Source organism: Stomoxys calcitrans, chromosome 3, assembly GCF_963082655.1.
Source record: "Stomoxys calcitrans chromosome 3, idStoCalc2.1, whole genome shotgun sequence".
NCBI classification, from domain to species: domain Eukaryota; kingdom Metazoa; phylum Arthropoda; class Insecta; order Diptera; family Muscidae; genus Stomoxys; species Stomoxys calcitrans.
Window position 1 is genome coordinate 14,304,340 of NC_081554.1, and position 17,801 is coordinate 14,322,140.

At 36.2% G+C, this 17,801-nt stretch overlaps 1 protein-coding gene across 5 annotated transcripts in view; it reads right to left on the minus strand.

The window, feature by feature from the left end:
* LOC106081112 (protein spire) overlaps window positions 1–17,801 on the minus strand; it is a 222,303-nt gene that overhangs the window by 47,027 nt on the left and 157,475 nt on the right. For 4 of the 5 annotated variants that reach the window (XM_059366140.1, XM_059366143.1, XM_059366138.1 and 1 more), the window contains exons 8-11: window positions 14,642–14,671; window positions 14,342–14,472; window positions 14,135–14,246; window positions 13,736–13,868 (exon numbers count right to left, since the gene is read on the minus strand). In XM_059366140.1, the coding sequence (XP_059222123.1) occupies window positions 13,736–13,868; window positions 14,135–14,246; window positions 14,342–14,472; window positions 14,642–14,671 (406 nt within the window). The remainder of the gene's footprint in view (window positions 1–13,735; window positions 13,869–14,134; window positions 14,247–14,341; window positions 14,473–14,641; window positions 14,672–17,801) is intronic. The other variant, XM_059366142.1, reaches the window with a different exon arrangement.

Consider the following 17,801-nt stretch of genomic DNA (forward strand, 5'->3'; position numbering starts at 1 on the left):
TGTTTTTTTGTTCAATATACTTTAAAAATTAATCAGCCAAGGGAAGTCAAATAGAACAATTTCAACTTTCCTCTTGTATACTCTGTATGGTGGTGTGTTATAACAGTCAACACATGCATAGTGCCTCTCATACCCCTAAGGTTTTGAGATCGGCTAAGTGGTGAATTTAGCTCTCACAGTGTTGCCGTTTAGCGAAGACAACCAGGTCTCAAATATGGCCACACCAGTTTGTAAAGACACCCATAGATAAATTATGCATGTATTTCTTGTCTCTGTAGCCACCAAACTTGTATCGTAAATTCGAATTCGCTAAGTCAACTGAAGATATTATCGTAACTGTAAATCAACAGTGTAGTAATGTATCGCATAGGAATGTTTTGGTTAGTTCTCTAGTAAAATAAAACTAAAGACAAGCTGTTTAAAGAAAGGAGGCGATGAGAGCGTTTGTTTGAATTTTAATGCAATTTTAGTATTCCATCGAACATTTTTGATTTCTTCTATTCCATTGTAGTAGAGAAACCAAACCCAGTCATGATGATAGTCAAATAAATGAAGAATTCTGAGCTAATTTGTTTTAATTTCAGATTTCTCATTTCGTCTTTTAGTTTTTAATAATATTTAATAAAATTTGATCAACGAAGACAACTGATAATGATGTCCTATACGCAACCCATTTCGCTCGTGTGTTCTTTAATATGCAACCAAAATTATACTGTATCGGCCAAAACCTAAGCACCCCCTACACATTTTTTTTTAAATAATTTTTTAAGGAAAACATGGTTATGAAACTTTTAATTTATATTTTTTTATTTATTTATATCTTCATTATTGAAAAATACAACTTAGTGAATATACAATTTAATAATAAAAAAGTTAGAATGCAAAAAACATTTCAAGTCGCTAATATAAGATGACAAAACTAAAACACCCTCAATTAAAGGTACAAAATAAAACTATTGAAACCAGTATTACGTAGCGAATCCTTTATTCTGAATGGCACATGCAAATCTTTAAGGCGTACAGAATATTAAATTATTAGTTATTTCGGGTGACATTGCTTTCCAGGCTATTTTTGCGGCTTTAAATAAATCTTCTTGGGCTTTGCAATTTTTTTAGGTTAATTTTTTCAAATTTCCAAGGGTTCCAATAGAATTAAAGTCCGTTGATTGAGATGCCTATTGCATTATATTATTTGTTTTTTCCCCTAAATCAATATTTCAGGTTCATATTGTATAAAGCCCGGAGCCTACTTGTGGGTCTTTAAATTGACTCCTACAAAATTTGTCGGGGCTCCGAAAAGCGCATTTGTGGCCCGATTTTTTAATTTGTTACCTTGTTTTTAAGTGCTTACAAAGAAAATATCAAAAAAACATATTTGCAACTTGAAATGTTTTTGCATTTTAACTTTTTTTATAAAACTCTATATTCCCTAATAATTCAATATTAAAGATATAAATAAATAAACTAAAATAAAATAAAAGTTGTCGTTTTCTTAAAAAAATTATCATTTAAAAAATTTTCTTTGGGGTTGCTTAGGTTTTGGCCGATACTGTAAACCCAATGTAGTTGGTGAGTTTTAAGTAAAGTTCAGTTTAGTGGCAACTCCTTTCGTAATAGCTTTTAATTTTGCTTTAAGGCCCCAGGTGGTGTTAGTGTTGCGATTTGCGCCGACATTTGATTTTCAGAAAAACTTCGTCAAAATTTGATTTTTTTCCCATTTGCATCTCCGATTATTGAGCTCGTCTCGAAAGAGAAACAAACAAAAATTGTGAAATTTAATGATCTCGCCCTAACAGGCAAAAAACTTGAAAAATTATAAAAGTTTTGATAGAAAATTTCGTCAAATTTTTGATTATAATAGAAAATTTTGTAAATTTTTTTTTTCATAAAAAATTTCATCGATTTTGATTATGACAGAAAATTATGTCGAAGTTTTGTTTTTATTTAGCTGAAATTAAATTTTCATAAAAAATTTCGCCGCAATTTAATTTTTATAGAAATTTCACTTTCATAGAAATTTTCGTCAAAAATTGATTTTCATAGGAACTCCATCAAAAATTTTTTTCATAGATAATTTCGTCGAAAATTTCCATAGAAAATAGTGTCGAAAATTGATTTTCATATGAATTTTCGTAGAAATTTAATTTTCATATAACATTTCGCCGAAATTTGGCTTTCATAGATATTTTCGTCGAATTAAGATTTCATAAAATTCGTCAAAATTTGATTTTTACAGAAAATTTCGTCAAAATTTTATTTTTATCGAAAATTTTGTCAAAATTTTATTTTTTTAGAAGATTTTTGATTATGATAGAAAATTTTGCTGACATAAAATTTTCATAGAACATTTCGCCGAAAATTGACTTTCATAGAAAGTTTCGTCGAAAATTTCCATAGAAAATAGTGTCGAAAATTGATTTTCATAGGAATTTTCGTGAAAATTTTATTTTCATAGAAAATATCTTTGAATTTGATTTTCATAAAAACTTTGTCAAAATTTGATTTTAAAAGAAAATTTCTCAAAATTGGTTTATCATAGAAAATTTTGATTTACATAGAAAATTTCGTTAAAATTTAATTTGCAAAGAAATTTCCGTCGACATTTTATTTTATATGAAATTTTTTTAAAATTTGATTTGCATAAAAAAATTTCGCTGAAATTGAATTTTCTTAGAAAATTTTGCCAAAATAAGATTTTCATGGAACTTTTTCGAAATTTGATTTTAATAGCAGATTTCGTCAAAAATTTATTCTCATAGAAAATTTCGTCAAATTTTGATTATCAAAGAATATTTCGCTAAAATTTTATTTTCATCGAATTTTTGATTATCATAGACAATTTTGTCAAAATTTTACTTTCATAAAAAATTGAGTAAAAATTTGATTTTCATAAAAAGTTTGCTGAAATTTTATTTTTAGTTTTCGAAATTTAGTTTTTTTTTGACTTTTAAGAGATTTTCGTCGAAATTAATTTTCATAAAAACTTTGTCAAAATTTGATTTAAACAGAGAATTTTTTGATTATCATAAAACATTTCGTCAAAATTTTATTTTCATAGAAAATTTCGTCGAACTTTTTTTTCATAGAAAATTTCGTCAACATTTTTTTTCATGAAAAATTCTTAAATTTTTTTTTTCATAGAGAATTTCGTTGAAATTTTATTTTCATAGAAAATTTCGCCGATTTTTGATTTTTATAGAAAATTTCGTTGAAATTTGGTTTTTATAAAAAATTTTGTAGAAATTTAATTTTCAGGGAAAAAATTTAACAAAATTTAAATTTTTTCCGTGAAAATTAAATTTCTACAAAATTTAATTTTCATAGAAAATTTCGTCGAAATTTTTGGTAGAAAATTTCGTTAAAATTTTACTTTTTTAAAAAATTTCGCTAAAATATCAAAAATTTGAATTCAATACCACAGTAGTGACATACCAAGGCCTCTGGTGGGAATCGAACCCACGACCCCCGCTCTGGCACACCACCAATTCGTTTACCGGAGCGCCTTTTCCAAAGAAATGCAAATGCAAATTTGCCCATGAACATTCCACTGGGCCAAACTTCTCACATATCAATGAGTGCTGTCCGATTCAATTTTAAGCTCGATGTAAAGGGACCTCCTTTTTATAGCGGAATCCGAACGGCGTGCCGCAGAGCGACACCTCTATGGGGAGAAGTTTTTGCATGACAAAGTACCACACAAATGTCGCCAGCATTAGGAGGGGATAACCACCGCTGAAAAATTTTCTGATGTTTCCGTCAAGATTTGAACACAGGCGTTCAGCGTCATAGGCGGACATGCTAACCTCTGCGCTACGGTGGTCTTTTCCAAAGAAAACTTTGTCGAAATTTGATTTTCGTAGAAAATTTTATCGAAATTTAATTTTCTTGTCGAAACTTAGATTTTTATAGAAAATTTAGTCGAAATTTGTTTTTCATAGAAAAATATCTCGAAATTTGATTTTCTTAGAAAATTTTGTCGAAATTCATCAACACTTGTTATTAATAAAAAATATAGTTTTTTATAAAAAAAAAAATATTCCTTAGCACTTTTTTAATTAAATTTTTTTCAGTGTATTCCTATTTAGTCCAACTGTTTAAATTATGAAATTATAATTAACATTTCCCCAATGACCAAGTCACTTAACATTCAACGGTGAAGGCCATTGTAGTTAGTTTTAAATATTTAATGCGTTAATCTTAGGGTCCACCACTGACATTCATGGAATTCATTGTTAAGCATATCAATGTCCTTAGAAATGAATTTTCATTTGTTTGGCTGGCGGCGACATTCACATGATTCTCACCCTAAATCAAGGGACATGGCCTTGAAGAAGGGAAAACCAAAAGTCCACATCTCTTAGCAGCGGAGAAGCCTTCAAATTGGAAGGCTAAACTACTTAACCACCCATCATGCTTGTTGTCCAAAAAAGGAAATATTATTTTTCCAAGGAAAATTGTGTTTCTCTATGGAAATATTTTTTAGTACATGACATCATTTCCTTCCTCCCCCCACTGCCCAATCGCGGAAGCCATTTAAAACAAAAGTTAAAGTTGAACTTTGCTTTTGTAATTTTCGAAAAATTTCAAGGTGCATTGTTTGCTTGCTTGCATGAAATACCCAGTGGCCCCACCAACAACAATGTTGGAGGGACCATAACCGATGTTCATGTTGCTTAGGAAAATGTTTAACGTCAAGTTAACTGCATGTTGTTGTTTGGGGAGGTTGTTGTTTTTTTATTACGTCGATGAAGGCAACTGATGTCAATTGACGATAATCTTTATTTCTGCAAAAATTTTTAAAGGTATTTTCACACCTTGTGCCCAAGGAAAATCCGCAACACAACATCATCATCAACACCAACGACAATCAGCCGCGGGAAAAAAGCAGCATATGTGAGGACACAGTGTTAGGAAAAAATTAAAAATAAAATCCAAAATTTTGAGATTAAAAAATTTTTAGTTAAAAGAAAAAATAACCAAAAATAAAATCCAAATTGATATCATAAAATAAAAAAAAAACACTTTCTAAAAAATTAAAAGATAAAAGTCTGGATAAAAAATAAAAAGTTTATAAACTAAAATTAGAAAATTACACAAAATCAAATTTAAAAAAAAAGAATAAAAAAAATTTTAAACATTTTTATAATCAAGATTTGTTGTTTAATTTTTTTTTTAAAGTTAATCCAGGGATAAAAAGGATTTTGTGTATTTTTATACCTGTCTGAAGCTCATAGGACTAAAGGGGGTTTGCGACTTAGGTTGACTCACTAATTGTATTTAGTAGAGGTAACCACTTCTAACAGCCCGATGGAAAGATCAAGTGGTGGCAGACACCTCGAAATTTGGTGTCAGGGATTATAAAATGAGTGGAGAAGATCGAGGCGATTCGAACGCCATATTTTACATTCGGCTAGTGGAACAAATGATGTCATAGCCAATTAAAGTAAGAAAGTTACCACTTCTAACACATGGCTATAATATTAGGTGAACAATGACAGATCACAGGCCACATGCACGGGATCTTGAATCTAAAACAAAGGTATAAGTCCTCTCATCCCGAGGGTAGATGAAAACTTCATATCGAAAGATTAAAACTCATATTCCTTGAATTTTTTTTCTTGATTCGTAACACTATGCAGCAGCATAACAACGAATGTTGTGATTTTGTTTGGATTTTTTTCTTGATATTGTATGACTGTTGTTGCCTCTTTGGTGGGAGTGAAATTGTACACAAAAATCTCCTTTTTTTTCTTCCATTTTCGTTGCAATCAAGAAAGGTTGTTGGTTAATTTGAAAGCTTGCAACAATATTTGCAACAGAGGCAAGACAATAAAAGCTAATGTGAATATTTGTGTGATTTTCCCCGAAATAATCTTTTGAAATTTTAAAGTTGTGCTATAGGGATGCCAAATTAGAAAAAAATTTCTTTCTTTAGTACCTTATCCCAAAGACAAGGGTACTAAAACTAAAATTTGCCAAGTGCAGGGGTACTAAAACTACCCTTTGCCAAAGGCAAGGGTACTAAAAGAAAAATTGACAACGGCAAAGGTACTAAAACTACCCTTTGCCAGAGGCAAGTGTACTAAAACTACCTTTTGCCAGAGGAAAGGGTACTTTGCCAAAACTACCCTTTGCAAAAGACAAAGGGACTAAAACTACCCTTTACCAAAGGCAAGGGTACTAAAACTACCCTTTCCAAGGACAAGGGTACTAAAACTACTCTGTGACAAATGCAAGGGTACTAAAACTACCCTTTGCCAAGGGCGTGGGTACAAAAACTATCCTTTGACAAAGGCAGGGGTACAAAAACTATCCTTTGACAAAGGCAGGGGTAATAAAACTAACCTTTTCCAGGGGCAAGGGTACTAAAACTACCTTCTGCCAAATGCAAGGCTGCCAAAACTACCCTTTGCCAAAGGCAAAGGTACTAAAACTAACCTTTGACAAAGGCAATGTACTAAAACTACCTTTTGCCAAAGGCAAGGGTGCTAGAACTACCCTTTGCCCAAGGCAAGGGCACTAAAACTACCATTCATCAACGCAAAGGTACTAAAACTACCCTTTACCGAAGGCAAGGGTACTAAAACTACCATTCATCAATGCAAAGGTACTAAAACTACCCTTTGCCGAGGCAAGTGTACTCAAACTACCCTTTGCCAAAGGCAAGGGTGCTAAAACTACCCTTTGCCAAGGCAAGGGTACTAAAACTACCCTTTGCAAAGGCAAGGGTACTAAAACTACCCTCTGCAAAGGCAAGGGTACTAAAACCACCCTTTTTCAAGAGCAGAGGACTAATACTACTCTTTGCTAAAGGCAAGGGTACTAAAACTACCCTTTCCCAGAACAAGGGTACTAAAACTAACCTTTTACAAGGGCAAGGGTACTTAACCTACCTTTTGCCAAAGGCATGGGTACTAAAACTATCCTTTGCCAAAGGCAAGGGTACTAAAAATAACCTTTGCCAAAGGCAAGGGTACTAAAACTACCCTTTCCCAGAACAAGGGTACTAAAACTAACCTTTTACAAGGGCAAGGGTACTGAACCTACCTATTGCCAAAGGCATGGGTACTAAAACTACCTATTGCCAAAGGCATGGGTACTAAAACTACCCTTTGCCAAAGGCAAGGGTAGTAAAACTACCCTTTGGCAAAGTCAAGGGTACTAAAACTACCCTTTGCCAAAGGCAAGAGTATTAAAACTACCCTCTGGCAAGGGTACTAAAACTACCCTCTTCCAAAGGCAAGGGTACTAAAACTACCCTTCGCCAAAGGCAAGGGAATTAAAACTACCCTTTGCCAAAGGCAAGGGTACTAAAACTGCCCTTTGCCAAAGGCAAGGGTACTAAAACTACCCTTTACCATAGGCAAGGGTACTAAAACTACCCTTTGCTAAAGGCAAGGGTACTAAACAACTCTTTGGACGAAATTTGGTACGTAAAGTGAGGTATTACTTTTCAACCTAGTTCTGTTTATGTACATTTTTCTCAGAATCCATGGCGATGGGTTTCCAAGATTCGGCCCGGTCGAGCTTAGCACATGTTTACTGGTCATTTTGTCCCAAAGATAGGATAGTCCACAAGGTCTACGGGACCGTGATTAGACCAATATTTACTTACGCCTCAGTAGTTTGGTGGACTGCGATGGAGAAAAAGTGCATTATAAGGACAATACAACAGGTTCAGAGAATGTGTTGTGTTGGCATAGGCGGAGCGATGAGGACCACGCCCACTAGGGCATTGGAGAGTATTCTATATATGCGACCCTATGACATACAGATTAAATTTGAGGCAGCCACTGCGGCTATGAAACTTAAGGCGATGGGAGAATAGATTGAGGATGGGAGCAGCTCATACCATCGCGGTTTAATCGAGGCGACAATAGGCAACCTAGAAGGAATGGAAAAGATTTCCGTTCGGATACCTGAGACGACACTTGAGGTTGAGTGGATTGACGGTACCCTAGTATTGCTATCTGGAAGATCATGTTACACGGACGGATCAAAGCTAGGGGACAGAGTGGGCCTGGGAGTCTACATTGAGAACCCAGGGACTGAGATCTGCCTGACCATAATACGGTCCTGCAGACGGAGATCCGGGCGATCAGGAATGGATGAGGTGGTATAGTGCTAACGCGAGGACATCGAGTGTGAACATCTTTACGGACAGTAAAATGGCCATAAGGACAATAACAACCAGGACGGTAAGATCCCGAATTGGAATGTAAGATGGAGATTAACGCCATCTCTAAGGATAGCACAATCCGCATCGTTTGGGTGCCGGTCCACAAGGGAGTAAGGGGGAATGAAAGGGCAAACGATTTGGCGGTTAAGGTCAGAGGACCGTCGTCAATAAACTTGGTTAACCCGAAGCCTTTCGGGTCAATGCAGTCCGAGTTAAGGGCTCGGGCGACGGACGCATGTAACTCAGTGGAACAGCGAAACAGTCGGTAGGACGGCGAAAATCCCATGCGGTGATTCGAATCGTTAGAGGACGAGGCTATTACTGTAAGGAAGTAATAAGGAGGTCAGTATAGCTTTTGGTGTCCTAACGGGACACATAGCACTACGAGCTCACTTATGCAAAATCGGTGGGGCGAGCTATATCATGTGTAGGGCATGTGGGGAAGATGATGAGACGTTGGAGCATTTCCTATGTCATTGCCCGGATTTCGCGGCTAAAAGACAACGGTACTTAGGTGGGGACACAATACCAGAGATGATCTATCTTAGGGGCTGGCATGGAATTCCTTACTTAAAATTTTCTTTTCGAAGTTATTTTTTAGTTTTTAGAGCGCACAACAAGCCGATTACTGGCTTATGTGTATATGGATTAATATCCGCACCCTCTTTTAAATCTAATCTAACCTAACTTTTTGTCCCATTTGACATCCCTAATGTGATTAGTTTTACAGTCGATTAATTTGCAAATTTCATCAAATGAATGCACACTCGAATAGATTATTATTACGCATGCAATTTCAAATGGAATTGACTGTATGGTGATCTTTGGAAGGAGAAAACCATTTTAAAAATACATAACAATGAAATATTTAAAAATAGATAAACATTTATTGCCGGATTGTCTATTCGAAAAATTCAAAACCGGGTTGAAGTAATTATTAGAAATTTTTCCTTGGGGAGTTGTTACAGCAAAATGGCCCAAAGAAAAAATGAATGCGAAAAAAACAACGCCTCCAATTTTAGTCTTATTAGGAATGTTTATTGACATGTTTCAATTAAATGTGTGTCTCTTTTCAAAGGCTCTAGTTCATCTCCCCATATTTTGGTGTTGCAAAATGTTTTAAGCTTAACCACAATTTGATTTGTTTTCTTAAGTATGTTGCAATATTTCACCGTCTATAGACTTAATATGAAGCTTTCTACCTTTTGAATTTAGATTACATTCAAAGTTGCAGGTGTATATTAAATAGAAAAACAGAGGTGTCAGTACAAAGAATTGTTGTTTGTTCGTGTCGAATTGACCAAATATGGTAAACCGCAGAAATATAATCCACAACCTGGCTATTCGTGTATGAATTGTTGTAAATTAACATAAAATTAACTTCATTTATAATAAAAGGAAATAATATGGTGCATATGGGTATGCGGATACATTGGAAACGGAAATGAAAATAAAGAGCAATGGAAAAATAGTTGAATGTACCTTCAAATATTACCCACAACTTTCCATACTTGCTCAAGTGAATAAAAAAATGTGGTCTAACTAACAAAATCAGTAATCGTTCTTCATTTTCTGCCCCTAAGATGGCTTAAGTCTGGTATGGTTTAGCCACCTAAGTGTCAAAGTCTCGTAATCTTCCCCATTCCTGCCATATGCTGTCACTTGCGGCATCTATTCGGCAGTGCGGAGGCGGTGGCTAGGTGGAAGTGGAAAGGTGAATGTGGATAGATGAGGGATTTCCAGAACACTCTGGCCCGCTGTTGAGCAGAAGAGGACTATGGAATAAGGGGTCATTGTGTAGTCCTAACCGAACACTGTGGGATAGGCCATATGACCGTGGTACGACTATTGCGTGCGCTGTCTTCATGAGGATGAGGAGGAGATATTCGAACATCTGCTCTGCTCGCGCTCGGGTCTACAGAAGCACAGGCTTTCCACCGTAGGGAGGCGGTTTTTCTCCGATTTCTTTGACCAACTTACAGATGTGTGTCTGCGGAATCTCCTCAGATACGTCGATATGATGGCTTTGTTTTTACAAGGCACGCGGAGTGTGGACCGACACTCCGGGGAGGCACTTCCGTGGTGGCGTGATCGATAGACGCTTGCTCTTTACTCTATTCCTAAATTTCTTAAATTTTTTTCAAATCTCTTCATCTCCCTGTCTACACTTCGTTTCGGAGCAGGGGACTGGATTTTCGTTGTCACATTTTTCACCTAGTCTTCCTTTTTTGCCTCAGGCGTCCTGGAAACTGAGTTGGTAGCGTGCTCGGATTAACAGTAGGGGATTCATGGGTTCGATTGTGGCATCACAATGGACTTCATCACAATGTCTAAGTGAGTCTGCAAATGACTGCCATTCAAACCTAATCTAACCTGCTGTTGAGACCCTCCAACATAATATGGGGGTATACTTATTTCGTCATTCCGTTTGTAACACCTCGAAATATTTGTCAAGAACCCCATAAAATATTTATATTCTTGATCATCATGACATTTTAAGTCGATCTAGACATGTTCTTCGTCTGCCCGTCTGTCTGTCGAAATCACGCTAACTTTCGAAGGAGTAGAGCTAGAGCACAATTCTCATCCAATTTGAAAATTTTGCTTATTTCTTTTTGGTATGACTACCAACGACTGCGCTAAGTAGGGTCTAAATCGGCTGATAATCCGATGTAGCTGCCACACAAACCGATCTCCCAATTTGACACTCTGAGCCACTAGAGGGAGCAATTTTTACTCGAGTTGCCTGAAATTTTGGAGGCAATTGACTTCTGACAGCCACGACAAATACGGTTCATATTGGTCAATAACTTGAGGTAGCTCATGTATATATTGATCAAGTCATTCAAAGAACGTAACAAATCCGATCTATGGTGAAGAGTATATAAGATACGGTCCGCCCGAACTTAGCACGCTTTTACTTGTTCTTTTTCTTACAACAGGGTAAAAATGGCCCGTACTGGCCTCCGAGTGAGCTTACATTTCGGGGTGGGCTTCCCATTCTACCTTAACCTAGATATATTGGGAAGAAGGAATGCGGTTCGACGGATTATGTTCCAGGAGAGTCCATCCTTGTTGCTGGACTGGATATGCTTTTCCCGGAATGGGATCGGTAGTTTCCTGACCATCTGAATTGGAGGGGGTTCTGGAACAGAAGTCTACGTTGAATTCTTTGGAATTAGGGAGCTATAGTGCGTTTCAGGCGGAGGTTGTCGCTGTCCTGACTGGAGACTGGGCACTGGAGACGATATTGAGTAGGAGGTGCCCAAAAATAGGCCTAAGTGGGTCACCGGACAGGAGTCAACATAGAGTCATATATGCATCTGTGTAGCGTGTTTCAGGCGGAGGTCTTGCCGGTTCTGAAGGCACTGGAGAGGAAGTCGACCAGCAGAAAATGCCAAGAATTTCTTAGAACCAAGGGGATAGTCTCCAAGGCTTGGAGACTATCCCATTCTCCCACTTCATGCTAACTTTCTACGATAATCGCTTGATTGAGGCATGATCTGATGCCGTGGGTTGCAGGGTGACCCTGTGGCCGAGTTATTCGCGAAACAGGAAGTCACCTAACCTCGTTCCGAGGAAAAATGATCTCGCACAGCTTATAGGCGGAGGGCTTTGCGATTTTGAAGGCACTGGAGACGATTACGAAGTAGAAGTGGTTACCCAATCGGAATGTTACGACATATACAGACCTGTTGCAGTTTTCGAAAATGCAAAACGAAAGACTTTCTTTGTCTTATTTCTTGTAAACCATACAACGTCGATGTTTGAATGCATAGCCTTATCAAACCGCTGAATAGTAAGAGGAACCTCAAGTGATTTCAAATCGTTAAAAGGAGAAGGACTTACAACTAGTAAAACTATTTTTTTTTTTTGAGTTTTAAGAATTCGAAAATCCGAACAGGCCTGATAAGGACAGTCGGGAGGTGCTAAAGGATCTGGCGTCCGGCGATATGAGGTCGAGACTGGATAGAAGATTCGTAGAGTTTTTTTTTTGGAATAAAGGGAAAGGCTATATAGCTGTGCTGTGTTTCGGGCCATTCAGGAGTGAGAACGACGAGCTTGCCGCGGATGGATCACTGATCAGCCCCAATCGTGCTATTGATTCAGTGAATGCTTCTCTATGCGACCTTCTTGGTAGCTTTCTACGATAACTGCGGGCATGAGGCGTGGGCTGACGCAATGGAATTTTAAAAATGTATCAAAATTTTGTCCTTTGAGGAAAATTCTTGGAAACTTGGATTGTCCGGCTTTAGACTATTGTTTAATGCTTTCTATTCAAAGAATAGTATAGCAAAAAACATTTAAAAGTCAGCAAAGGGTGTGTTATTGCTAGAAGAATTTCAATGGTTTGCTGTATCGCGATTTCATTTTCGACCAATAAAAATCATCAGCAGGAGATGTCAAATGGATCATAGAGCTTTACAACCATTCCAACTAGAGTAAGTTGTAAAGCACACATCTGAATTTGAACAGGGCTCTTTAAGTCGTAATATGTGCTTTACAACTTACTCTAGTTGGAATGGTTGTAAAGCACTATGATCCATTTGACATCTCCTGCTGATGATTTGTATAGGTCGAAAACGAAATCGCGATACAGGAAACCAGTCAAATGCTTCTAGCAACAACACACTCTTTGCTGATTTTTAAATGTTTTTTGCTTTACTATTCTTTGAATAGAAAGCATTTAACAATGGTCTAAAGCAGGATAATAACCTGCAATGAAATCTAAATTTTTTTTTCGAAAATTTTACAATAAGAATTTTTTTTATATAATGGTCTTTACCGCAATTGGGAGTTTTGTCTTTGCGGAATGTCTCGTGGGATTTTTAGCAAAAATTATGTTTGAAAGATAATTAATTAAATATTTTTTAAATTTTTTTAGGATAAAATTGAAAAAATATTTTTGGGGAAAAAATTTAAAAAATTAAAAATTTTAATTTTAGAAAAATATTTAAGAAACTTTAATCAAATTTTTTTCGAATTCCATGAAACTTTCTGTAAAGGCTGAAGTTCCACAAAATTTCGGTAAATACCAAAATTTAAAAAAAATTACAGAATTTTTTCTGTAAAGAAAATTCTGTTGAAAATTTGTCTTTTCAGCTTTTGTAAGTAAAATTTTTTTTCTGATATAAAAATATCACAAATTTTATTTAAAAAACGTTTTAGTTCTGAAATAATTCATTAACAGTTACAAAAAAATTAGGAAAATAAAAATTGAACAAACATGAAATTGAAATTGATTTGTATTTGAATAGTTGATAAAATCTTGCGTTATGAATAGGCCGTATAATATTGGAATTTGAGAGTTCGAAAAGTCCTCATAGTCTTGAATATTGAAAAACATTTGGTTGATCATTTTTAAAACCCTTGGGTTTGGATAATACAACACCTCTAGATTTTGAATCAATTCATAGAGCTTATGCCCTATGATAATTATAGTTAAATATATTGGCAATAAGAAAATTTAGAAGTCTGTTGATACTCGTATATTGAGTCTAAAATTATTGTTAATTTATATTCATTTCATATAATATCTTTGTTTTAAATACTTACAACGATCTTTAAGGCGGGGTAATGTGGGTGATGGTATGTGCTTTAGTGTACGTCCCTTGCGTATTGAATCCATGAGCTGTTCACGTGGCGAGGGGGTACGCTTAATTGGAGGTGGGAGTTGACGTTCAGATGCCTTGATCAAAAAACAAAGAAATGACAAAACCGAAAGGGGAAAAAATTTAAATTAATGTCAAAACACATTTTAAATGTGGCATTTACAGACATTTCGACAAACACAACACAGATTTTCTTAGTAGAGCTTAAAAAAAAGTTACCCCAAAAGTGTTTGGTTTAGTGTCTTAAAGCTTTAGCAATTAGTTAGATAAGCCATCTTTTTAAGCAATTAATGAGGAAAAACAAAACATATAAAAGTGGTTAGTAAGATGAATTTCAATTAACCTTCTTGAGAGGCGGCCTTGACCGAATAAAGTCTAAAATCAGCGCATGCGCATCTTTTTTCACGCGTGGCGGAATATCACCGTTTACCATAACCTTGCGCAATTGATATTTTCTGTAAAAATAATACAGAAAAAAAGAAAATTAATCAAAATTAAATTCAAAGAAATATTGAGGAAAAATTTGAGATTTCATGACTTGACCTCTTACCTTGACCTTATATCCTCCATGAGTATTTCATAGGGTGTTAATTCATATTCGATGGGGGCCCTCTCATAATTGGCCTTCTTTAACCGCACACCTCGTCTCAGTTCGTCAATGACTTGCACCCAAAATCGTGCCTGAAAAAATGAAAAAATTAAAAAAAATTAATATTAGAAATAATTAAAGAAAAAACACACAAATAAATAAACATTAAATTTTTAAATTCTCCAATTTTTGGTGCTCATGCAATAATTTCTAGTTTAATTTTCAATACATGCTTTTTATACAGTTTGCTAATGAACCTACTTGTATGGCCCTCCATATTTGTAACTCTTGCTAGTATTGGACATTTTAAAGTTTATAAAGTTTGAAAAGAGGGGTTCAAAAATAAAGGAAAGAAAAGAAAATGTTGTAATCTAAATCTAAAATATTGAAAAACTAAAGGAAATTTAAATTCAATTTTAAACTTTTTTGCACACCATCATCAATGGGGTATAATTTTGAGAATGGAGAGAGATGATTTTTCATCCAATTAAAAAAAAATTGGTAATTGTTAATTGTATAAGTCCTTTTTACTTTGCGTCAACTATAGTATACCTATGCATATCCAATTTCCCCGAATATGCTGTTTGAGGCTGAGGTTTTCCCTTTATCCAATATAATAAGTCCCCTCCAAATCTGTGTCTTACATGGTAACCATAGCTTTAATATTCGGACCGGATATAGACTGATCTCTAGGCTCTTTAATAAACTAGCTGGACCTGGCCAGCTCCGCTGCCCCCTCCAGATATCAAAAAATAAAGTATACTATTTTTAACATGGGAACATTCTGCACTATCTGAGAAAATCTCAAAAAAATCGGTAGTGCCGTTTTTGAGTCTTTATGGAACATGCAAGCAAACACAATTTGATTTTTATACCCTTCAACACTACTGTGGTACCGGGTTTGTTACACTCAAGAGGAAGAGAGATAGGTACATTAATAAGTGTACCGATCGGCTCAGAATCACTTTGTCTGTCTGTGACCACTGTAGCGCAGAGGTTAGAATGTCCGCTTATGTCGCTGAACGCCTGGGTTGGAATCATGGCAGGAATATTGGGTATATGTTGCCCCATATACCTCAGTACAATTTGCTTATCTACTCTCAAAAACCCTTTATTTGTACCCCATATGTCCATGGTTGGAAAATTCTTTCATTTAGGGAGGGGTTTTGAAGGTTCGGACACCCCCCACCTATCACTACAACATCATTTTTAATAACAAATTCGTAATCTTCTCATGAATACCTTTCATTTGAGTCCCATAATGTTATGGTTTTGGTGGTCGGGTTGTTCCCTTAGGTATCTGGATACAATTATTAAAACCAAATTCGTTTTCTACTCTCAATTACCTTTCATTTGAGTTCCATAATGTTTGTATCGGAGCACTTTTATTTTTGAGTGGCGCTTTTGGGTAAGGGGGAAGGTCCGCCCCCCTTCCGAAATTAACAAATTATATATCTAATTGCTCCTTCCATAGTTAATTCGTAACCTACTCCCCTATACCTTTTATTTGAGTCCCATATTGTCATGATCGTCCAATATGCCTATAAGGGTGGATTTTTGGGGTCGGGTTGGCCCCCTAGGTACCTGGAGCCAACTTTTAATAACAAATTCATATTCTACTCTCGAATTCCTTTCATTAAGATTCATATTGTCCCAAAGATCCACTTTGGATCGTGCTTTTGGGGAGTTTTGGGGTCGGGGCGGCCACCTAGGTGCTTAGACCAAATTTTTAAAATCAAGTTCATACTCTAATCTCGAATATCTTTCATTTGAATCCCATAATGTCCCTATCGGACTACTTGTATTTTTGAATGGTGCTTTTGAGGCAAAGGGGAGGGTCCGCCTCCTTCCGATATCAACAAATTATATAGCCTATTGCTCCTTCCGGACTTAATTCGTAATCTATTCCCTAAAACCTCTTACTTAAGTCCCATATTTTTATGATCGTCCAATAGTCCTATTTGGGAGTTTTGGGGTCGGTTTGGCCCCTAAGTATCTGTACCCAATTACTAATACCAAATTCGTTTTTCACTCTCGAATACCTTTAATTTGTGTACCATAAAGTCCCTATTGGTGCAGGGGACGGACCGTCCCCTTTCACCCAAAAATAAATGTGGACCGATCGGGGCAATATGACACTCAAATGAAAGGTATTCTGGAGTAGAATGCGAATTCGATGCTTACAATTGGGACTAACTACTAAGGTGGCTGCCCAGACCCCAAAACCGCCCAAAAGTACGACCCAAAACCAAAATTGGACAGAGACTACAGTACGAATCTGGTACGAAAACTGGGTGGATGTATATAGGGGGTCATCCCGACCCTAAAACCCCCTTAAATAAGCATTTTGGACATCATGATAATATGGAACTTAAATGAAATGCTGGAAGGAGAAATATGCTGTATAATTTGTTGATATTGGATGGGAAGGACCCTCCTCCTTACCCCAAAAGTAACAACCAAAATTAAAGTGAACAAATCGGGACAATATGGGTCAAAACCGACCTAAAACCAAAGTGGATCGATCGGGACAATATGGTCTTACATAAAAAGCCACCGTAGCGAAAAATTTGTCAAATTTCAGCCAAATTAGATGAAAATTGAGGACTCTAGGAGCTCAAGAAGTCAAATCCAGGGATATATTTGTATGGGAGCTATATCAGTTTATACACCTAATACTCGGCACTGATGTTGGAAGTCAGAACCGAAGTCCTTGTGCCAAATTTCAGCTATATTAGACGAAATTTGAGCTCTCTAGGAGTTCATGACGTCAAAACTTGGGATCGGTTTATATGGGGAACTACATCGATAAGAAATATTTGTGCAAAATTTCAAGCGGATATTCAACGAGTAAAAGCGTGCTAAGTTCAGCCGGGCCGAATCTTATATACCCTTCACATGGATCGCATTTGTAGAGTTCTTTTCCCAGCATCTCCTCTTAGGCAAAAAAAGGATAAAAGAAAAGATTTGCCCTGCTATTAGAGCGATATCAAGATATGGTCCGGTTCGGACCACAATTAAATTATATGTTGGAGACCTGTGTAAAATGTCAGCCAATTCGAATAAGAATTGCGCCCTTTGGGAGCTCAAGAAGTAAAATAAAGAGAGAGAGAGTTTTATATGGGAGCTGTATCAGACCGATTCAGACCATAGTAAACACGTATGTTGATGGTCATGAGAGGATCCGTCGTACAAAATTTCAGGCAAATTGGATAATAATTGCGGCCTCAAGAGGCTCAAGAAGTCAAGATCCCAGATCGGTTTATATGACAGCTATATCAGGTTATGAACCGATTGGAACCTTATTTGGCACAGTTGTTGAAAGTCATAATAAAATACGTCATGCAAAATTTCAGTCAAATCGGATAGGAATTGCGCCCTCTAAAAGCTCAAGAAGTCAAGTCCCCAGATCGGTTTATAT